This window comes from Oncorhynchus kisutch, linkage group LG14 (assembly GCF_002021735.2).
Source record: "Oncorhynchus kisutch isolate 150728-3 linkage group LG14, Okis_V2, whole genome shotgun sequence".
Lineage (NCBI taxonomy): Eukaryota > Metazoa > Chordata > Actinopteri > Salmoniformes > Salmonidae > Oncorhynchus > Oncorhynchus kisutch.
The window spans coordinates 47,744,691-47,765,797 of record NC_034187.2 but is presented as its reverse complement, the minus strand read 5'-3'; the positions used below and the strand labels follow the sequence as shown (position 1 = coordinate 47,765,797).

General features: G+C 42.1%; 1 protein-coding gene across 1 annotated transcript in view; it reads left to right on the top strand.

The window, feature by feature from the left end:
- Positions 1–17,933, top strand: part of snx27a (sorting nexin 27a) — a 38,290-nt gene extending 20,357 nt beyond the window's left edge. The window contains exons 6-13 of the mRNA XM_020500761.2: positions 2,309–2,387; positions 2,696–2,859; positions 6,231–6,320; positions 9,862–10,011; positions 10,180–10,308; positions 12,175–12,234; positions 13,402–13,450; positions 14,057–17,933. Coding sequence (XP_020356350.1) covers positions 2,309–2,387; positions 2,696–2,859; positions 6,231–6,320; positions 9,862–10,011; positions 10,180–10,308; positions 12,175–12,234; positions 13,402–13,450; positions 14,057–14,124 — 789 coding nt within the window. The 3' untranslated portion in view covers positions 14,125–17,933. The remainder of the gene's footprint in view (positions 1–2,308; positions 2,388–2,695; positions 2,860–6,230; positions 6,321–9,861; positions 10,012–10,179; positions 10,309–12,174; positions 12,235–13,401; positions 13,451–14,056) is intronic.
- Positions 17,934–21,107: the final 3,174 nt, after the last annotated feature.

Genomic DNA, 21,107 nt, shown 5'->3' with positions numbered 1-21,107 from the left:
CCAAGTCAATCACACTTCTGTGAAATCAAACTGTCCACTTAGTCCACACTTTGTCCAACACTGATTGACAATAAATTTCACATGCTGTTGTGCAAATGGAATAGACAATAGATGGAAATTATAGGCAATTAGCAAGACACCCCCAATAAAGGAGTGGTTCTGCAGGTGATGACCACAGACCACTTCTCAGTTCCTATGCTTCCTGGCTGATGTTTTGGTCACTTTTGAATGCTTGCGGTGCTTTCACTCTAGTGGTAGCATGAGACGGAGTCAACAACCCACACAAGTGGCTCAGGTAGTGCAGCTCATCCAGGATGGCACATCAATGCGAGCTGTGGCAAGAAGGTTTGCTGTGTCTCAGCGTAGTGTCCAGAGCATGGAGGCGCTACCAGGAGACAGGCCAGTACATCAGGAGACGTGGAGGAAGCCGTAGGAGGGCAACAACCCAGCAGCAGGACCGCTACCTCTGCCTTTGTGCAAGGAGGAGCAGGAGGAGCACTGCCAGAGCCCTGCAAAATGACCTCAAGCAGGCCACAAATGTGCATGTGTCTGCTCAAACAGTCAGAAACAGACTCCATGAGGGTGGTATGAGGGCCTGACGTCCACAGGTGGGGGTTGTGCTTACAGCCCAACACCGTGCAGGACGTTTGGCATTTGCCAGAGAACACCAAGATTGGCAAATTCGCTACTGTCGCCTTGTGCTCTTCACAGATGAAAGCAGGTTCACATGTGACAGACGTGACAGAGTCTGGAGATGCCGTGGAGAACGTTCTGCTGCCTGAAACATCCTCCAGCATGACCGGTTTGGCGGTGGATCAGTCATGGTGTGGGGTGGCATTTCTTTGGGGGGCCGCACAGCCCACCGTGTGCTCGCCAGAGGTAGCCTGACTGCCATTAGGTACCAAGATGAGATCCTCAGACCCCTGGTGAAACCATATGCTGCTGCAGTTGGCCCTGGGTTCCTCCTAATGCAAGACAATGCTAGACCTCATGTGGCTGGAGTGTGTCAGCAGTTCCTGCAAGAGGAAGGCATTGATGCTATGGACTGGCCCGCCCGTTCCCCAGACCTGAATCCAATTGAGCACATCTGGGACATCATGTCTTGCTCCATCCACCAACGCCATGTTGCACCACAGACTGTCCAGGAGTTGGCGGATGCTTTAGTCCAGGTCTGGGAGGAGATCCCTCAGGAGACCATCCGCCACCTCATCAGGAGCATGCCCAGGCGTTGTAGGGAGGTCATAGAGGCACATGGAGGCCACACACACTACTGAGCCTCATTTTGACTTGTTCTAAGGACATTACATCAAAGTTGGATCAGCCTGTAGTGTGGTTTTCCACCTTAATTTTGAGTGTGACTCCAAATTCAGTCCTCCATGGGTTAATACATTTGATTTCCATTGATCATTTTTGTGTGATTTTGTTGTCAGCACATTCAACTATGTAAAGAAAAAAGTATTTAATAAGAATATTTAATTCATTCAGATCAAGGATGTGTTATTTTAGTGTTCCTTTCTTTTTTGGAGCAGTGTATTTGTCAATCAATTAAACTTTTTTTTTTCTGGTGCTCCTTTATTTTATGTTGTGCTCCTAACACCAGTGATTCCAATGATTTTTTGTTGTTGTTTAAGAGCACTGCCTAGAGGGCAACCGTGTGTGCTGGCTTTTGTTACAGCCCAGCGCTGCAATACCTGCATCTTAAAGCATCTTAAAGTACGTGTGCTGATCTAGGATCATTCCCCTCATCTTATTAATGATGATGTAAAACTGATCCTAGATCAGCACTCTTACTGAGACGCTATGTAAATATGGGCCCTGTTCAGGAGGATGTAACATTACAGAACTTTCAGATAGCAATCATATAATTTGTACAATTTCTGTGTCGGATATGACAGGGAAATGTCCGCTCTATTAATTATATTTATATCTGAAACATTCAGTACACCACTGAATACACCCCTGATTTAACCAATCAATAATAATACATTTTGTTTCAAGAGCTTTTCAAGGTGCCCAAAGTCACTTTACATACACCATGAAATCAGCAGGATAAAAAACAAAATCACATAAAAAGAAGTATGTAAAAGTACACTAAACATGATTGATTAACCATTGAGATATTCATCAAATCATCAAGACCCTGGTTATTTGAATCATCAGGTGGGTTAATGCTGGGCTGGGACAAAGGCTTGCACTCCCAGGACCAGAGTGTATAACACTAGATCAATATCAATTATGCGACTGAATGGTGCTTAAATATCAATAATTGATAGGCCGCCACTGTACTTTCCCTCTCTCTATTCCCCAGGCTTTAGTGATGAAGGTTGGTATGGACAGCATCATGGCCAGCTACTTTGCCCTCTTTGAAGTCATCAACCACTCATTTGGTAAGACCATTCATCTGTTTATTCATTCATTTTTTTGGAGTCCACAGCTACTCCATGTACCGACCCCTTTACCTTTCACCTTTACTCTTCTGATCAGTACAGTTGCATCTCAGTAGTCTAAAGTGGCTTCCTCTCTCTCCCTGTCTCCTTCCATTTAACTGCACCAATCTGAAACGACGGGAGACAAGGAAGCCCAACCTCTCTAGTCTATTGAGATGCACCCTCCAGTCAGTTTGTAGACTACTATATTGTTTTAAGGGTATGGAAATAAATAGGCTGCCCCTTTCTACCTCTCCATCTTTCCCTAGTGCGAAAACTGGCCCCCAACGAGTTTCCCCACAAGCTGTACGTGCAGAACTACACGTCAGCTGTGCCGGGCACCTGTCTGGCCCTCCGCAAGTGGCTTTTCACTTCTCAGGAGGAGGAACTTCTCAGGGACAACCCGTTGGCCGTCCACTACTGCTTCCACCAGGTAAGGGCTCCCTCTTGATTATTTGTGTGTGTGTGTGATAGATATATATATATATATCACACACCCCTCCCAGTCAAAAGTTTGGACACCTACTCATTCAAGGGTTATTCTTTATTTGTACTATATTTTTACATTGTAGAAAATTATGAAATAACACATGGAATCATGTAGTAATCAAAAAAGTGTTTTTGAACAAATAATTTTCTTCAGAGTAGCCACCCTTTGCCTTTGACAGCTTTGCACACATTTGGCATTCTCTCAACCAGCTTCATGAGGTAGTCACCTGGAATGCATTTCAATTAACAGGTGTGTCTTGTTAAAAGTTAATTAGTGGAATTTCTTTCCTCAATGCGTTTGAGCCAATCAGTTGTGTTGTGACATGGTAGGGTTGGTATACAGAAGATGGCCCTATTTGGTAAAAGACAAAGTCCATATTTTGGCAAGAACAGCTCAAATAAGCAAAGAGAAATGACAGTCCATTACTTTAAGACATGAAGGTTAGTCAATGCGGAACATTTCAAGAACTTTGAACGTTTCTTCAAGTGCAGCCGCAAAAACCATCAAGCACTATGCTGAAACTGGCTCTCATGAGGACCGCCACAGGAAACGAAGACTCAGAGTTACCTCTGCTGCAGAGGATAAGTTCATTAGAGTTACCAAATAAATGCTTCATAGAGTTCAAGTAACAGACATCTAAACATAAACTGATCAGGGGAGGCTGTGTGAATCAGGCCTTCATGGTTGAATTGCTGCAAAAAAAACATTGTTAAAGGACACCAATTAGAAGAAGAGACTTGCTTGGGTCAAGAAACACAAGCAATGGACATTAGACCGGTGGAATTTTTGGTTCCAACCGCCGTGTCTTTGTGAGACGCAGAGTACGTGAACGGATGATCTCCGCATGTCAAGGCACACTTGACCAGCATGTCTACCACAGCATTCTGCAGCAATACTCCATCCCATCTGGTTTGGGCTTAGTGGGACTATCATTTGTTTTTCAACAGGACAATGACTCAACACACCTCCAGCCTGTGTATGGGCTATTTCACTGAGAAGGAGAGCGATGGAGTGCTGCATCGGATGACCTGGCTTCCACAATTAGAGATGGTTTGGGATCAGTTGGACCGCAGAGTGAAGAAAAAGCAGCCAACAAGTGCACAGCATATGTGGGAACGCCTTCAAGACTGAAAAGCATTCCAGGTGAAGCTGGTTAAGAGAATGCCAAGAGTGTGCAAAGCTGTCATCAAGGCAAAGGGTGGCTACTTTGAATAATTTAAAATCTGAAATATATTTAGATTTGTTTAACCTCTAGTGACACCCCATCCTGTGAACGGGACCGTTGTCATCATCTGACACTAATTAGCATAACGCAACGGACATAAATATTCCTAGAAAATATTCCTATTCATGAAAATCACAAATGAAATATATTGAGACACAGCTTAGCCTTCTGTTAATCACCCTGTCTCAGATTTTCAAAATATGCTTTACAGCCAAAGCTAGACAAGCATTTGTGTAAGTTTATCGATAGCCTAGCATAGCATTTTTTCCAGCGAGCAGCAGTTAACTTGGTCACGGAAATCAGTAAAGCAATCAAATTAAATCGTTTACCTTTGAGCTTCAGATGTTTTCACTCACGAGACTCCCAGTTAGATAGCAAATGTTTCTTTTTTCCAAAAATATTATTTTTGTAGGCGAAATAGCTCCGTTTGTTCTTCACGTTTGGCTGAGAAATCGCCCGGAAATTGCAGTCACGAAAACGGCGAAAAATATTCCAAATGAGCTCCATAATATCAACAGAAACATGGCAAACGTTGTTTATAATCAATCCTCAAGCTGTTTTTCAAATATCTATTCGATAATATATCCATCGGGACAATTCGTTTTTCAGTAGGACCGATTGGCGTAATGGCTACCTCTGTATTTTACGCGAGAGTCACCCTGGGAGCCATCAGGTGACCACTTGCGCAATATGGCCGCCTACGGGTATTCTTCAACATAAATGCGTAAAACTACGTCACAATGCTGTAGACACCTTTGGGAATACGGAGAAAGAGTAATCTGGTTGATAGCCCATTCACTGCTCAATAGGGATGCATTGGAACGCAGCGCTTTCAAAACATGAGGCACTTCTGGATTGGATTTTTCTCAGGCTTTCGCCTGCAACATCAGTTCTGTTATACTCACAGACAATATTTTTACAGTGTTGGAAACTTTAGAGTGTTTTCTATCCTATGCTGTCAATTATATGCATATTCTAGCATCTTGTCCTGACAAAATATCCCGTTTACTACGGGAACGAAAAAATGAAAATGAATGAAAAAATGAAAATACTGCCCCCTAGTCACTAAAGGTTAACACTTTTTTTGGTTACTACATGATTCCATATGTTATTCTATAGTTTTGATGTCTTCACTATTATTCTATTATACAATGTAGAAAATAGTAAAAATAAAGAAACCCTTGAATGAATAGGTGTGTCCAAACTTTTGACTGGTACTGTATATGATTATTATCTGGGTTACTGTATTCAGGGCCTAAAATGTATGTTTTTTTTTATTTTTTAAACTGTTGCAGGTAGATGGAGGGAAAAAAATCTACCAGCCACTCAGATTTTTTTTACCAGCCAAAATACTTCTAACCAAACTGTCAGTTGAAATAAAATATTCAGCTGCCCCTTTAAGGGCGGGAGGTTCCCGTGATAACGGGGCCAACAAAGTTGTCGAGTGTGTGTGTCTGAGATTTGGGATCTGACTAAGCTGAAGCAACAGACTCAAACTAACATTGAAATACAACCGAGCTTGTAAATAGCCAAGATAATCTCGCTTTGTAGACTTTCCAGTAAGTTAGACCAACTTGAATTCCTGTGTGCAGCGCCTCCAAAAAGGAATCGATCAGCACTTCACTGTGCACAGTTACCCAGCCAGGTAGTGTTGCTGCTGGAGGTGGAATATAGGATTTGTATTTATTTGTGCGATTAGCATCTACAGTATGAAACCAAACAGCAGAATTACTTTTTAAACATCTACTGCAGCATTTTCTTGCTAGAAAATCTCAACTCGCACAAGTGCTCATACTTGACTTTTGACTTTATTTGTTATGTGAACGTAATACTCGCACTGTAGAGCCCTTCAAGTTTACTACCCTCCACGTGGCTGGTGAAAGGCATTCATACCTAAATCTATCCTCATTTGCTGTATTACTGGTCCTGAGTCAGTGTTAGACTACTGTATAATACTGATCCGTGGTCAGTGTCAATGATATTACCGCCACTACTGCTTCCCAGTGCCACTGCTCTGAGGTCAGTGCTAGATTAGATGAAATGTGGTCTCTAACAAAGCCCCTTTCTCGCTCTCTCTCTCTCTGCTAAGGCATTGGATGACGTGAAGAAGGGATTCATCAAAACAGAAGACAATTCTTACCAGCTGACGAAACTGGCAGAGCAGCGCAAGATGGCCATGGTTAGTCCTTTTGTCTAGTCTCTCGTTTCTATTCTCTTCCCATTGCAAGTGGTCCTCTGTAGCTCAGTCGGTAGAGCATGGCACTTGCAACGCCAGGATAGTGGATTTGATTCCTGGTACCACACGTACGTATAATGTATGCATGCATGACTAAGTCTCTTTCGATTAAAGCGTCTGCTAAAAATGACATCATATATTATTATAACTCATAATGTGTATGTGCCTTAACGTACAGCATGATAATTTGTGGGTCAATGATGTATAACAGTGTTTCCCAAACTTTTTATAGTCCCGTACCCCTTCAAACATTCAACCTCCAGCTGCATACCCCCTCTAGCACCAGGGTCAGCGCACTCTCAAATGTTTTGCCATCATTGTAAGCCTGCCACACACTATATGATACACTCATTCTTATGTTTATTAAATGTGAGTTTTTGTCCCAACCCAACTCGTGGGAAGTGACAAAGACCTCTTATCGGACCAGGGCACAAATAATAATCAATAATCAATAATTTTGCTCTTTATTTAGACATCTTAAATATAAAAATGTATTTGTTCATCAAAAATTGTGAATAACTCACCACATGTTAATGAGAAGGGTGTGCTTGAAATGATGCACATAACTCTGCAATGTTGTATTGGAGAGAGTCTGTCTTAAATCATTTTCCACACACAGTCTGTGCCTGTATTTAGTTTTCATGCTAGTGAGGGCTGAGAATCCACTCTCACATAGGTACGTGGTTGCAAAGGGCATCAGTGTCTTAACAGCACGATTTGCCAAGGCAGGATATTCTGAGCGCAGCACAATCCAGAAATCTGGCAGTGGCTTCTGATTTGAATTCAATTTTCACAGAACCTCTTGTTGCAAATTCGATGGGGCTCTCTTGTTTAGATACTGGTAAGTGGACTGGAAGCAGGACATTAAAAATCCTACAATGTGATTTTCTGGAGAGAAAAAAAATCTCATAGTTGAAGTGTACCTATGATGAAAATTACAGGCCTCTCATTTTTTGAAGTGGGAGAACTTGCACAATTGGTGGCTGACTAAATACTTTTTTGCCCCACTGTAAGTGAACCCCAAATCAATGTAGTTCTCATCCTATTTGTGCCTCTTCGATGGTCCAATGCCCGCATCTGTTTCTGTGCTTTCCTGGGTAAGGCGGCAGTAGCTCTTCGGCTGCAACAGATTCACAACTGTCAGTGTCCATGCTAGCTGGGCTAACAACATGTTGAAATACTGATGCTAGCATTGGATGTGCTCGTGGAAGCAGCAACTTGTCTTCAACAGGTCTCGGTGTAGTACTGCGTAGAGCTGTTATGTGTCTCTATGGACACGGGCCTTACTTTTTTTTTAACCATTTATCCATTTTCAAGCAAACTGAATGAGCAGCAGCTACATAAGGACTGTTAGTGGAATTCCCGCAAGAGAGTAATGGTTAATGTGATTGGATGTTAATTATTTTACTAGGCTAACTGTATTTGACATTGTTGTTATTTTGCTGAACACTAGATGGTTTCATTTTATTTTTAGCAGTGAAATGAGGCTACTCAGTCGCGAGAGGAAAAACTTCACCCAAATGTATAGCACCGTTGGGAAATGTAAATGTTTGAAAATGTGAAGATTACAAACAAATATAAAATGTGAATTACATTTTTATTTGGCGTACCACTGACGGCATTGCGCAGTGCCGAATTTGGGAATACCTGATGTATACAGTTTTCAAAAGTGAAAACGTTTGAAAAGGGAAAACTATTTAATTTGAAACACTTCATGTTCCCTATGCACTTTCAGGTTTTGTCGCAAAAACTTGATGTTAGAAACATGTTTTTTTTAAATGTGATTGTTAAAATGAACTTCTAAAAAAGTAATTCTGTGCGACCATAAAAACAAATCTGACCATTATTTCATGTTAAAGAAGTATTTAACATTAAGTAATATGTGACAATAGTATAATTTTAAAAAATCCACTTTTTTATTTTACCAGGCAAGTCAGTTAAGAACAAATTCTTACTTTCAATGACAGCCTAGGAACAGTGGGTTAACTGCCTGTAGGTTTTCAGTCCAACGCTAATATAGCATATCTGGTTCAGCTAGTTAAGGTCTTGTTGAGCAGCTAATTATTAGAATCCGATGTGTTAAATTAAGGTTGGACTGAACCCACAGGACGGTAGATCTCCAGGAAGAGGGTTGGGCAGCCCTGTTCTACAACTTCTGTTAAAAAAATGAAAACCATTTAACATTTTACAGAAATGCTTTTTTTTCTCTTATAGACTCACCTGACTCTGCATTGTTTAAACAATAACATAATTGAATTGTTTTTTTTAACACTAAAAACACTGGCACCGCATTACTATTTTTGTGATGGTGTCTTTTTTTTTTTTGGCAGATCAAATGTATTTGTCACATGCGCGACCTTACAGTGAAATTCTTACTTACAAGCCCTTAACCAAAAATGCAGTTTTAAGAAAAACAAATGTTAAGTAAATAATAGATAAGTTAAAAATAACAAATAATTTACGAGCAGCAGTAAAATAACAGTAGCGAGGCTTTATACAGGGGGTACCGGTACAGAGTCAATGTGCGGAGGCACAGGTTAATTGAGGTAATATGTACATGTAGGTAGAGTTGAAGTGACTATGCATAGATAATAAACAGAGAGTAGCAGCAGTGTAAAAGAGAGGTTTGGGGGGGGGGGGGGGGGGTGTAAGTAGCTGGGGTAGTCATTTGATTAGATGTTCACGAGTCTTATGGCTTGGGGTGGAAGCTGTTAAGAAGCCTTTTGGACCTAGACTTGGAGCTCCGGTACCGCTTGCCGTGCGGTAGCAGAGAGAACAGTCTGACAAGAGTAGCTGGAGTCTTTGATCATTTTTAGGGCCTTCCTCTGACACCGCCTGGTAGAGAGGTCCTGGATGGCAGGAAGTTTGGCTACAGTGATGTACTGGGCCGTACTCACTACCCTCTGTAGAGCCTTGCGGTCGGAGGCCGAGTAATTCTATGTTTAATAACTGTATTATTTGACATATTACAAGTTTAAGAAAAAGTAAGATGTTTCTGTGCAGTATCTTTTAAAGACCGTAATCTCCTCATTGCGTAGACACATTTCTAATATTAAAACATCAACAGATGTGATTTAAATTTAGAAATAGCAAGATTAAATGTTTGAATCATGAATTGTTTGAACAATTAAAGACAAAGAAATTCTCACTTTGTAGCAGAAGTTGTAACACAAACTCATTGAAGTTGACAATAATCAAACTTGCATTCTTAAAACAGTGTGTTTTGATGTTGCGCTAGTGTGACATGAAAGCAGCCCAGTCTGTGTCGGACAGCCGAGATTCTCTTAAGCTGAAGGGCTCAGGCTCACTGATCATTGACTTCACATCTCCTTAGTAGTAGATGTCTGGGACAGAGGGCTATATTCTCAGTCAATTTACCTGGTAAAATAAGGGATAAATAAATAATTGAATGTGTATATTGAATGTGTACGTGCCTGTTTGGTGCCTACCTGTGTGGTTGATGGCAGTCTATCTTGTCTGTCAGTACCTGAGTCTGCTGCGCTCCTGTGAGGGCTACAACGAGGTCATGTTCCCCCACTGCGCCTGTGACTCCCGGAGGAAGGGCCACGTCATCACGGCCATCAGCATGCACCACTTCAAACTGCACGCCTGCACAGAGGACGGCACGCTTGAGGTGAGTGAGTGAGATTGGAGTGTGTGTGTGTATACACTGACTTTTATTGTGTGTGCCGTGCTTCTCTCACCACACAGAACAAAAGGAAAAACATTAGAGTGTATGTCTGTGTATACTCTGGCTCATACTCTGTGTATATACTTACCATTCTCTCTCCCGCCCCATCAGAACCAGGTAATAGCTTTTGAGTGGGTGGAGATGCAGCACTGGGACACTGACGAGGAGGGCATGGCGTTCTGCTTTGAGTACGCCAGGGGAGAGAAGAAACCTCGCTGGGTCAAGATCTTCACACCATACGTGAGTTTACAATACACAGACAAAATACACTAGGACATCTCCCATAAATCACTGCTTTAATATATTCAGCCATCAATGAGCATTTCTCCTTTGCCAAGATAATCCATCCACCTGACAGGAGTGGCATATCAAGAAGCTGATTAAACATCATGCTCATTACACAGGTGCACCTTGTGCTGGGGACAATGCCACATTTGTCTCAAGTTTTGAGCGAGAATGCAGTTGGCATGCTTACTGAAGGAATGTTCACCAGAGCTGTTGCGAGATAATTAAATGTTCACTTCACTACCATAAGCCGCCTTCAATGTTTTAGAGAATTTGTCAGTACGTTACAACCGATGACCACGTGTAACCACGCCAGCCCAGGATTTCCACGTCCGGCTTCTTTACCTGCTGGATCGTCTGAGACCAGACCGCTAGACGATCTAGCCACCCAGACAGCTGATGAAACTGTGGGTTTGAACAAACAAACAAAGTATTTCTGCACAAACTGTCAGAAACCATCTCAGGGAAGCTCATCTGCGTGCTTGTCGTCCTCACCAGGGTCTTGACGTGACTGCAGTTCGACGTCGTAACCGACTTTATTGGGCAAATGTTCACCTTCGATGGCCACTGGCACGCTGGAGAAGTGTGATGTCAACGTTGTGAACAGAGTGCACGATGGTGGGGTTATGGTTTGGGCAGGCATAAGCTATGGACAAAAAACAGAATTGTATTTTATCGATGGCAATTTTAATGCAGAGATACCGTGATGAGATCCTGAGGCCCATTGTCATGCCATTCTTCCGCCGCCATCACCTCATTTCAGCCTAAAGCACCACCACCTGTTGCAAGGATCGAGTTCGAAATTCCTGGAAGCTCAATGTCCCAGGTCTTCCTTGGCCTTAAAACACGCCAGACATGTCACCCATTGAGCATGTTTGGGATGCTCTGAATCGACCTGTACGACAGCGTTTTCCAGTTCCTGCCAATATCCAGCAACTTTGCACAGCCATTGAAGAGGAGTGGGACAACATTCCAATCAACAGCCTGATCACCTCTATGCAAAGGAGACGTCGCGCCAGACACTGACTGGTTTTCTGATCCACACCCCACATTGTTTTGAAGATATCTGTGACCAACAGATACATATCTGTATTCCCAGTCATGTGAAATCCATAGATAAGGGCCTAATTTATTTATTTAAATTGACTGATTTCCTTTTATGAACTGTAACATGCTGACCACACCGCTTGCGTCAAGGTGCGCGAGCAATAAAAAATCAATGTACCCATACATGTTATTCAATCATTGCACCTACACTGCTCGTGTGTGCCAATGAGCGTCTGCATTGCCAAGCACTAAAATAGCCCTAAAGTCAGTTCTGTTTGTGACGCTGAACACAGTGCAAGTCCTGCCTCTCCCATCTCCTCATTGGTTTATACAAGCATATTACCCATTTGCCATCTCCTCATTGGTTATACCCACGTAGGTGATTGAAAGATGAACTGAGGTTGGTTGATCGTGGTAATACACCTTTATTATGAAAGTTAGTTGCCAATCATCATATAAAGTCCAAAGAAGAAAAGGCCTGGGAGGAGAGATGACTAGAAACGATTCAGTTGACCATTTTATGTGTGGATTAATTGTCGGAGTAGATGACCTTGTGCATTTTTAAAGCTTTTCGACCTGTCCATAAATGATTATAAATGGTTCAGAGTTTTGATATTTCAACCTGTGTGTCGAGATCGAGTTTAGTGTGGGGGAACAAAATCAATTGGCGCACGTGGACGCACGTTTTGGGCATGGTGTAACTTGTGTTTTTATATTTTTAAGTGCATGTAGAAGAGTTCATTCTAACAAGGTGTGTTTGTCGTCTCTCCCTAGTTCAACTACATGCACGAGTGCTTCGAGAGGGTCTTCTGTGAGCTCAAGTGGAGGAAACGGGTAGGAGTCACACCCTTCCTTCTCTTCCAATACACAACTAATTGTCTGTATCCCAAATGGCACCTTATTCTCTTTATAGTGCACAACATTTGACAAGGTCCCCTATTAACCGGTCAACAAATGGTTACATTTTATCCAAACAGTAAAATTATGTGACCAACTGAAACTTTATCGGATCGGGCAGCAGGTAGCCTAGTGGTTAGAGCGTTGGGCCAGTAAACGAAAGGTTGCTGGATCGAATCCCCGAGCTGACAAGGTAAAAATCTGTCGTTCTGCCACTGAACAAGGCAGTAAACCCACTGTTCCTAGGCTGTCATTGTAAATAAGAATTTGTTCTTAACTGACTTGCCTAGTTAAATAAAAAATATAAATTATAAAAGCATGTTTCACTACCAGCTTTTTGAGGTGCTCTCACGCTGGCAATAAGCCATTTAATTCCACTAAATTATGCAAATGTACCTGGTCAACCATGGTCAACCATTAACATCCCTAGTTTTAAAGCTAGTTTCCTGCAATTCTATGCATTTTGCCATGGCTAATGTAGTGTTCTTTTGATCAAACATAACAACAAAGTTAATACTGCTCAATTCATTTTTTTTAATAAAAAATTTATTATTTTTCTCCCTGACTGTCTAGCTTTTTTGTTGGTGATTATTAGTTCTTAAAGATTGTAGTATGAAAAAAATATATTGGTCCCTTGTCTTTTCTACATACTTTATATATTTTTTATAGTTATTTTTTACTGTTTCGACTTAAGCGACCCACCCAAAGATTACAATGGCAGTACAATTCCATTGTCTTACAATGTTGTTTAAATAAAAAAATACATGTTTTATTGTCACACCAGATAGGTGAATTGAAATGCGTTGTTTTACAGGGTCAGCCATAGTAGTATGGCGCCCCTGGAGTAAATTAGGGTTAAGTGCCTTGCACAAGGCGGCGTTGACAGATTTTTAACCTTGTCGACTCAGGTATTCAAACCAGCAACCATAGTTACTGGCCCAACGCTCTAACTGCTAGGCTACCTACCGCCCTCACCATTGTAAGAGTTTTAGACTATGGATTTTACAACATTAGGTACTCTAAATGTCAATTTCCCTCTCTCTACGCCAATGGTTATTTTCAAAAAATAAAATAATCTTTCTCCTTTCCCTCTCCACATGTTAGGTTGAAGAGGAGGCCTCTGACAAAGACAACCAGAACTGCAGTAACAACGGTAAGTGTGCTCTGGAAAGCCTTGTTGTCCAACATAAACCACATGAACCGGTCACAATGCTGCTGATAAGAGGCTACTTATTTCACAAGTTTTAACAGTCCACTATACTCAGTGACATGAAAGCTTAAAGCACCCCCCCCCCCCCGTCCAATATTCCCAGTAGGTAAGAATGAGTGAGAACAGAGCAAAGTTGATCATCTCCTGAGGCGAGGTGTACAGGAGCACATATACAGGTGTATGCTTATGAGCATAAAAGAAAAGCTGCCATGTGGTCCATATCAAGGTCACTTCCTTCCCAGGCACAAAGATGAATAAACCCAAACTGACAGCTATTTACCCTGTGGGAGACTGTCATACAGCAAAGGCAAATGAACAGCAAAGTAATATGAATGGCAAATGCAAAGTGACCAGTAAAGACAAGTGAACAGCAAAGGAATGTGAATAGCAAATGAACAGGAAAGGTAAAGGGCAGCAAGTCACCAGCAAAAGCAGAATTGTAGCGTGGACACTGGACACTATGTCTGCTCTGTTTGTTACATCTGCAGCTTCACTGTCAGGAAGGGAGGGTGGTTGAGTTTGGTGTCTTGAACCTTCTCTCTATTCTAGAATATCTCCCTGCTCTGGAGACACAGAAGGGATGGCGCCATCTAGGGGGCGAGATCGCCACATCCTAAATACTCCCAGAACCAGAATCGGTCCACTCACGCCATCACAGCCACAACCGAGGTTGACATCTGCAAAAGAAACAAAAAAAACTAAGAACTTAGGTGATCCACTCCCCAAATGACAACTGGAAACTGATTTTAAAATCACACAAACCCAGGAATTCTCAGATAGACAACGAGCAATGAAGGAAAAAAAAAACATTAATGTCATTACTAGATGTTCATAGAATAGCATATACTTTTTCCTCCATGCATCACCCCTCCGACATGGAGCGGGACACTGAGTTCTGCCACCCCACTGGTTGAAGAAACAGAACAGTACAGTTCGATTGGTCAAGGTTCACACCAGTCTGCGGCACCATTGGGCGAAGGGAACTCCTTGATGCGATCAACCGATGAAACGCCAGCGAGGAAGCCAGCCGACATCTGCGACGTGATTGTGACGGCCAGCTCTGCCACACGTTTGGTCTGGGCCAATGCTTTCAATGTGCCTCTGGTCTACTGAACTACAAGCTGACATGCTGGGAAACGAAATGGAGGGTGGGTGGGACACCGTTGTCACTGGCAATGGTTTTCCCTGATGCTGGACATTATTAGATGGATTAGGTTTTCTGGATAAGGGGGGTAAGAAACAAAAGGTTATCTGTCAAAAGCTGTAGGCTATAAAAACAATTGTTGCACAATATAAGCTCCCAGTAATTAGTTGAGTGGTTAACCTAACAAATTACTGGCAGCTTATCTATATGTGTGTGCAACTCTATTTTTATAGCCTATAGTTTACTCGCCGTTAGTCAGCACATCTTCTAACTTTTTGGGCACCAGGTTATGCTTTTCAAAAGCATAGGAAACAAAAGTAACTGACTGGAGATGCAAGGGGTTATTGTGTTTTGTTCATTAAAACAATACAGCTATGTTTTAGAAAAATCTGCTAAAGTGATATATTAATATAAGAGCTCAACTAATTCCTTATTCTTACCGTGTGGAAAGCTTCCTTCTTGGCTTCTCATTCTTGCTCTATTTTTCACATTTTCTAACCTAGCTAACACACTAGTCATGAATGATGTCTGTTGGCAGTTCACCAAAAGATTGAACATTTTATCACCTTAAAATGTTTGTGGTGATTCAGCAGAAATTCCAAGTTCGGAGGGAAAATTGTGTTTTTCATCAAAGTGGTGTTGCCATCTATTGAAGGAAGTCGGGGTTTGACCTTGTGAACTAAACGTTCAGAGAAACTAGAAACCAGCTAATATTTCCCCCATTCTGAGTATTGATCAACAAACAGACCGGGATGGAAGTAGTGTGTTGGGTGCAGTGCATATTGCAGCCAGCAGAGAGCGGTAGAGTACTACTAAAGTACTATGTACTACTGAGACAGTATTGAGCAGACATGACAGAGATTGCTCCGCTGGGCTCTGTAAATCAACCAGTAAGTACTGCTCTACAGTTTGACCATTACCCGTGTGTGTGTGTGCACCAGTGTACGTGTGTGTCTGCGTATAAGTGGGACCATGGCCACAGTTATGATGCATGTTGTCTCTCCCCTCATTGCACCTTGTCTAACCAAACGGTCACAGTATTAAGGGGATGTGAGCATGGGGCATATTCATTACGCCAATTCTGTTGCAAAACCTGTCTTACATGGAATGAAACTGAGAGGGACCTACCTGAATTTGGTGGATAGAGAGAGAGAGATAGTATATAGATATATATCTCTGTTTTGGTTTGGAAATGGTCTCTGTAATGAAGACACCCCAGTGTTACTCTCAGTATTGTGAAGGCGGTAGGCTTGATTAGGATGTGATATGTGGGGGTTTAGGTTTTGAGGCAGCAGATAAAGACCTGGGCGGTGTCCCAAATGGCACCATATTCCTGATGTAGTGCACCTCTTTTGATGGCCCCGGTCAAAAGTAGTGCACTACATAGGCAATACAGTGCCACTTGGGACGCACCACAGAGCGGGTTGTGCAGGGTGACAGCTGTGCAGATAGATGGATGGGAGGAATTTCCCCTCCCCTAGTGAGCGCTGCCTTGCAGCCTTTTCAAGCTGTGTAAGGTTAGCTCACACCTCTTCAATGCCTCAGCCCCTCGCTCCTCCCTCTGTAGCAGAAACTATGTTGAAATAAAGGATATTACTGAAGTTTGACAGGTATAACATTTGACCATTCTTAATTGAAGGGTTCTGCACTGCTTGCCTTCCAAAAGGAGAATAACCAATGACAACCGATACACTAGCATTTCTGTTATAAACACCACAGCTGCATCCTGAAAGAAATGCTAAAGATGTGCAATTGAGGTGCTGCCTATTTGTTTTGACAGCCAGGGTAATAGCCAACTTAGTGATGGATGACAAAGATAGCAGATGCTCTACCAGAACGTGTGTGTGATTTTGAGAGGGACGAGAGGGACGATGAGCAGGTGTGTGTGTGTGCGCACGCACATCCGTTCTGCGTGCCAGTGTTCCGTTCTTCCACTCCAGGTTGGTCTGCCATCAGACTAGATGTGGTTGCCTTAGCAGCACTACGCTGTGTGAGCATGCCCAGTCTCGCCCCAGACAGCATAACAAAACTGACTCGCTCACCCTTATAACGTATTCATGTTAATGTTCTTTAATGTTTGATGTCGTCGAGATGGTATCTGTTCTTGTGAGAGAGAAAAAAGCCTTTGACAGACTTCGGTCTACGTCCCTAGGCTGTAGCAGGTGCTATGTCTGTTGGCTTTCATACCCTGGAATTACAGGGGCGCATGCATACCAATTCGCATACACAGGTGCACACACTTGTATGTGGAGTGGGTTGTCAGTGGTCCATCGTCATGGTTACAGGGAGTAGGAGCCAGTGAGATGCCGGGGATGCTAAGATGTTGTCTTTGTGACTCATTTGTTCCGAGCTATAATAATGCTAGTCACCTGTGCTTACTTTGCTGCATCTCTATGTCAGTTGTAAGAGAGTGATCATGTCTCCCCGATCGAATGTATTTCAAAAGGTCTTTCACCCCTACCTTTTTGTTTGCGGTATTATTTAAAAGGTCAGTGTCCTCTGATAGCAGCTTGACACTGTTGTAGATTCAGCCTCCACTACATTACCATAAGAGTGAAAAAAAACGGGGCCACGTTCAGTAGCCAAACTCCTTATTCTACATGTCGAAAGGGGTGTTTGTTCTACATACTGTGTTTTTATATCTGAACGTTCCAAAATGTTTTGCCCTGTTGAATGCACCCCTGCATTAAAGGATGGCACCCGCTTCTTAACACTTGAGCTAGGCATTCTAAACAACTAACCAACATGGAGATGTAAGTGCTGTTTTCTGACTGTTAGCCTTCTTTGTGTAGGTAAAACATGGATTTCTGTTCTTTTACATTTCAGATGAGCAGGGCTTTTGTTCCATGGCAAGTACAGTAGGTAACATTAAAAACCTAGACATGTTTAGATTTTGTCTTCAGCATAACTTGTAAATTATAGGATAAAAATTCTCTCTCTCTCTTCCTCCATTTAAAACTTTAATTTATTTCAGCAAATTATTAAAGCTGTGGGAAACCATAGTGTGGTGTCCTAGTACTACTGTAGGGTATTTGGGGAAGCAAGACCTAACTAAAATATACATTGAGTCAAGTTTTGGAAGTTAAGCAGTGTTGGATTTACTTATCAAAACTAAAAACACGAATAAACAACTGATACTGAAACACAAAATGGAAAGTTTTTTAAAATATAAAATATATGAAGGTTTAATAACCAATATAAAAATGGAAAAAATATTACAGGTTTGGAAATGTCATGTAGAGAAATATTGTAACGTTATTTTAAATAAAATTATATATTGAAGAAAAATTGTGTTCTATGTTTCTACTGTACTTTTCACCCCTAGGGCAAAGACTATAATTGTTTTTGGTCACACACCCTTGCATGCTGAATGTGAAGTTGGTAATTAGCTCAATTTGTTGTTGGAACAACTCATTACCTCCTCCTGTCATTTTGATAAAGTACTCAGGTGGTTCTTATCAATGCATGGACCGTTATTCTCCACAGGGATATCACTGATGTCTTGGTTCTGCTTCTGTGAAGTCTTCATTACCCTCCTGGGCAGGGATGGACTGACCAAAGGGCAATTCTGGAAAATGCCAGATGGGCTGGTCCATCTTTAGCCCAGTAGGCCTTATGCATTTATTTTATTTGTTTGTTTTGGGCAAAATTGTAATTATTTGGCTAGTTTTGGGGGTCAGTGTGGGGGCCTCAAAAGAGAAAAAATGGGCTGGTGTGTTAGAAATGCCCAGGACGATTTCTGGTCCCAGTCTATCCCTGCTGCTGTGGTGATGAGAAACTTTTCTGACTGTTGATCGCTCTTTCAAAAAGTCAGATTTATAAAACCTGTCAGAATAGTGCCCTAAAAAACCTGTAGTAGGGAACACTGACAAAACGTTAAAGTTTCGATGGGCACTCCCTGCAAAGGTCTTTATTATACCGTCATTGTGCTGTCAGTCAGTCATACATTACCATGTTTCTGTGATGACACTATGACTTAAGGCAGCTTGTTAGGCCTAGCACAAGCACAGATGAAATGGAGTTAGTTACACAAATGATCCAGAATTGCTCATGTGATCCTTAATCGCTCGCTCCCCCTTAGCCTTAACAAATGGCTTATTTAGATTTCTCATTATGGTAGAGGAATTCGGTTTGTCCAGGTAAATTTATATAGGGCTCTGGGGCCAATTGATTAGAGCTACACTGCTGACTGCTCTAATCTTCGAGAGGCTGCAGCTGTATGTCAAACCTGGCACCTCAGTGGTAATGGGCCCCAATAAAGTCCCCGGCTGAGTGCCAAAAGGCAAACTAATCCCTACAAGGGCTGTGTTTACACAGACTGGCCAATTCTGATCTTTTGACAATAATTAGGCAAAAGATCAGAATTGGGTTGGGTGTCTAAACAGCCATTTTGCACTACTTTTGACCAGAGCCTAAATGGGCCCTCGTTAAAAGTAGCGCACTATATAGGGAATTACATAGCTACCATTTACCTGATAGTACATTTTTAGGTTTGCAGTGATTAATAGTGCTGAGCGATTAGTGCTTTTTGAGGTTGGTATAAACAATTGTAAAAATATATATATATATATCATCATGCATCATGTGGGTTGAATGCTGTAACACAGAATAAAACAATTAATAAAAGTCCCAAGATGGTAGTGTCTTCCCCTTACTTATCACCATTTATTCACGTTACTTTGATTAAATATTTCAGTTGTGTATATTATCATCTAATCTCTCTAATCTCTCCCGTGCTTCTACACCTGCATTGCATGCTGTTTGTGGTTTTAGCCTGGGTTTCTGTACAGCACTTTGAGATATCAGCTGATGTACGAAGGGCTATATAAATAGATTTGATTTGAAATAATTGAGCAGACATCAATTACTTATTTAATAATGAAAATGTCAGTTACTCACACTAGTGATAAAGGTACTTTTGTCTTTAGTCGGAGTTCAACATTGTTCATGAATTAATGTTAATTCTCTTTTCCCCATTGATCATGGAAGTCTGAGCTACAATTCAATTCAACCCACGTGCACTTTGAACCCTGACCAACCTAGCTGTTCCAGGTGACTCTCTCTATCTCCAAGTCCATTTCTACTTAAAGAATGATGTTCCGGACTTAATCAATAAAGACCCAGTATAAAAGTCAACTGACCCATGTTTCGGTCCACCTCAAACTGTCCAACCTTGATTTACGGCCAGACTAGAATACCCTCATTGGCCCACTAAACGCCCACAACCAGCTGACCACTTAATCTTGTGACCGCAGAGGTTTGGGACAGCTGAATGACAGTCAGCATGGTGAGTGAATGTGGCTTGGCAGGCTTAGTCTACGTCCTGAATGGCACTCTGTTCTCTGGTGCACTGCTTTTGACCAGAGCCATATGGGCCCAAATAGGATGTAGGGTACCATTTGGGACGTATCTTTAATCAAGGCAGTCCCCAGGTGGGACCAGGCGGGTACGGGCATCAATCACGGTCCAGAGCAGGTCTCTGCCTCTCACTCTCTCTTCTCTCTCTTTTCTTTCTGTCTCTCTCACTCTGCTTCACATCAGCTCTATCGACCAGCGCTCCCGGCCGAACGGTAATTAAAAGGTATTGATCATCTGCACATCGGGAATATGGTCCGAGGGAAACAACAGAGCAAACTGTAGGGGTGGGGGGGTTCTGAGAGGCTGTATTTAAAAAAAAATAAGGATGTGGACCTACAAGCCTTGTGTATTTATTCGGTGTGTGATGGATGTTTTTGTGCTATGTAAATGGTGTGTTTGTAGTGTGTTCAGTATTAACAGGTGTATGTCTGCCGCAGGAATGTGTTTGTCTCAAATTGAGCTGTAGGTTTTCATTCTGCCTTTGCAAGTAATGTATATTTTAATGAAAAATTGCAGTGCCCATTCACACATACTCAAACAGTCTGAGGGGTAATGTTTCCAGCCGGGTACTCTTCAATTGGCCGCCTGGAGAAATGTCTCTCGGTGTGGAGAGTGCATTGGCTACGCACTTGCTCATTAACTGAGAGAGAGAGAATGAGCGAGAACTGGTTGATTCGAAGCATGCACACATGCATTCCTCTACACACACAAATAACAGCACGGGACACACACACTCCCCTTATCTACTCTCTTCTTTTTCCATCTGAGTGAACCCAGTACATTTGAGAGCTGAGTGCCAACACTGCACATTGCCAACCCAAGAGCCTCTGAAAGAGGGAAAGTGAGAGGATCGAAAAGAGAATTACCCAGTCAGACAGGCCTACAGTACAAGAACAGCTGCTATAAGTATAGCCCCTCCATCTGTCTGACACACTGAAGCTCAAACACTGACCACACACCCTGAGAGAGAGGGAGATGTACACACACTACCGGTCAAAAGTTTCAGGACACCTTCTCATTCAAAGGTTTTTCTTTATTTTCACTATGTTCTACATTGTAGAATAATAGTGACGACATCAAAACTATGAAATAACACAT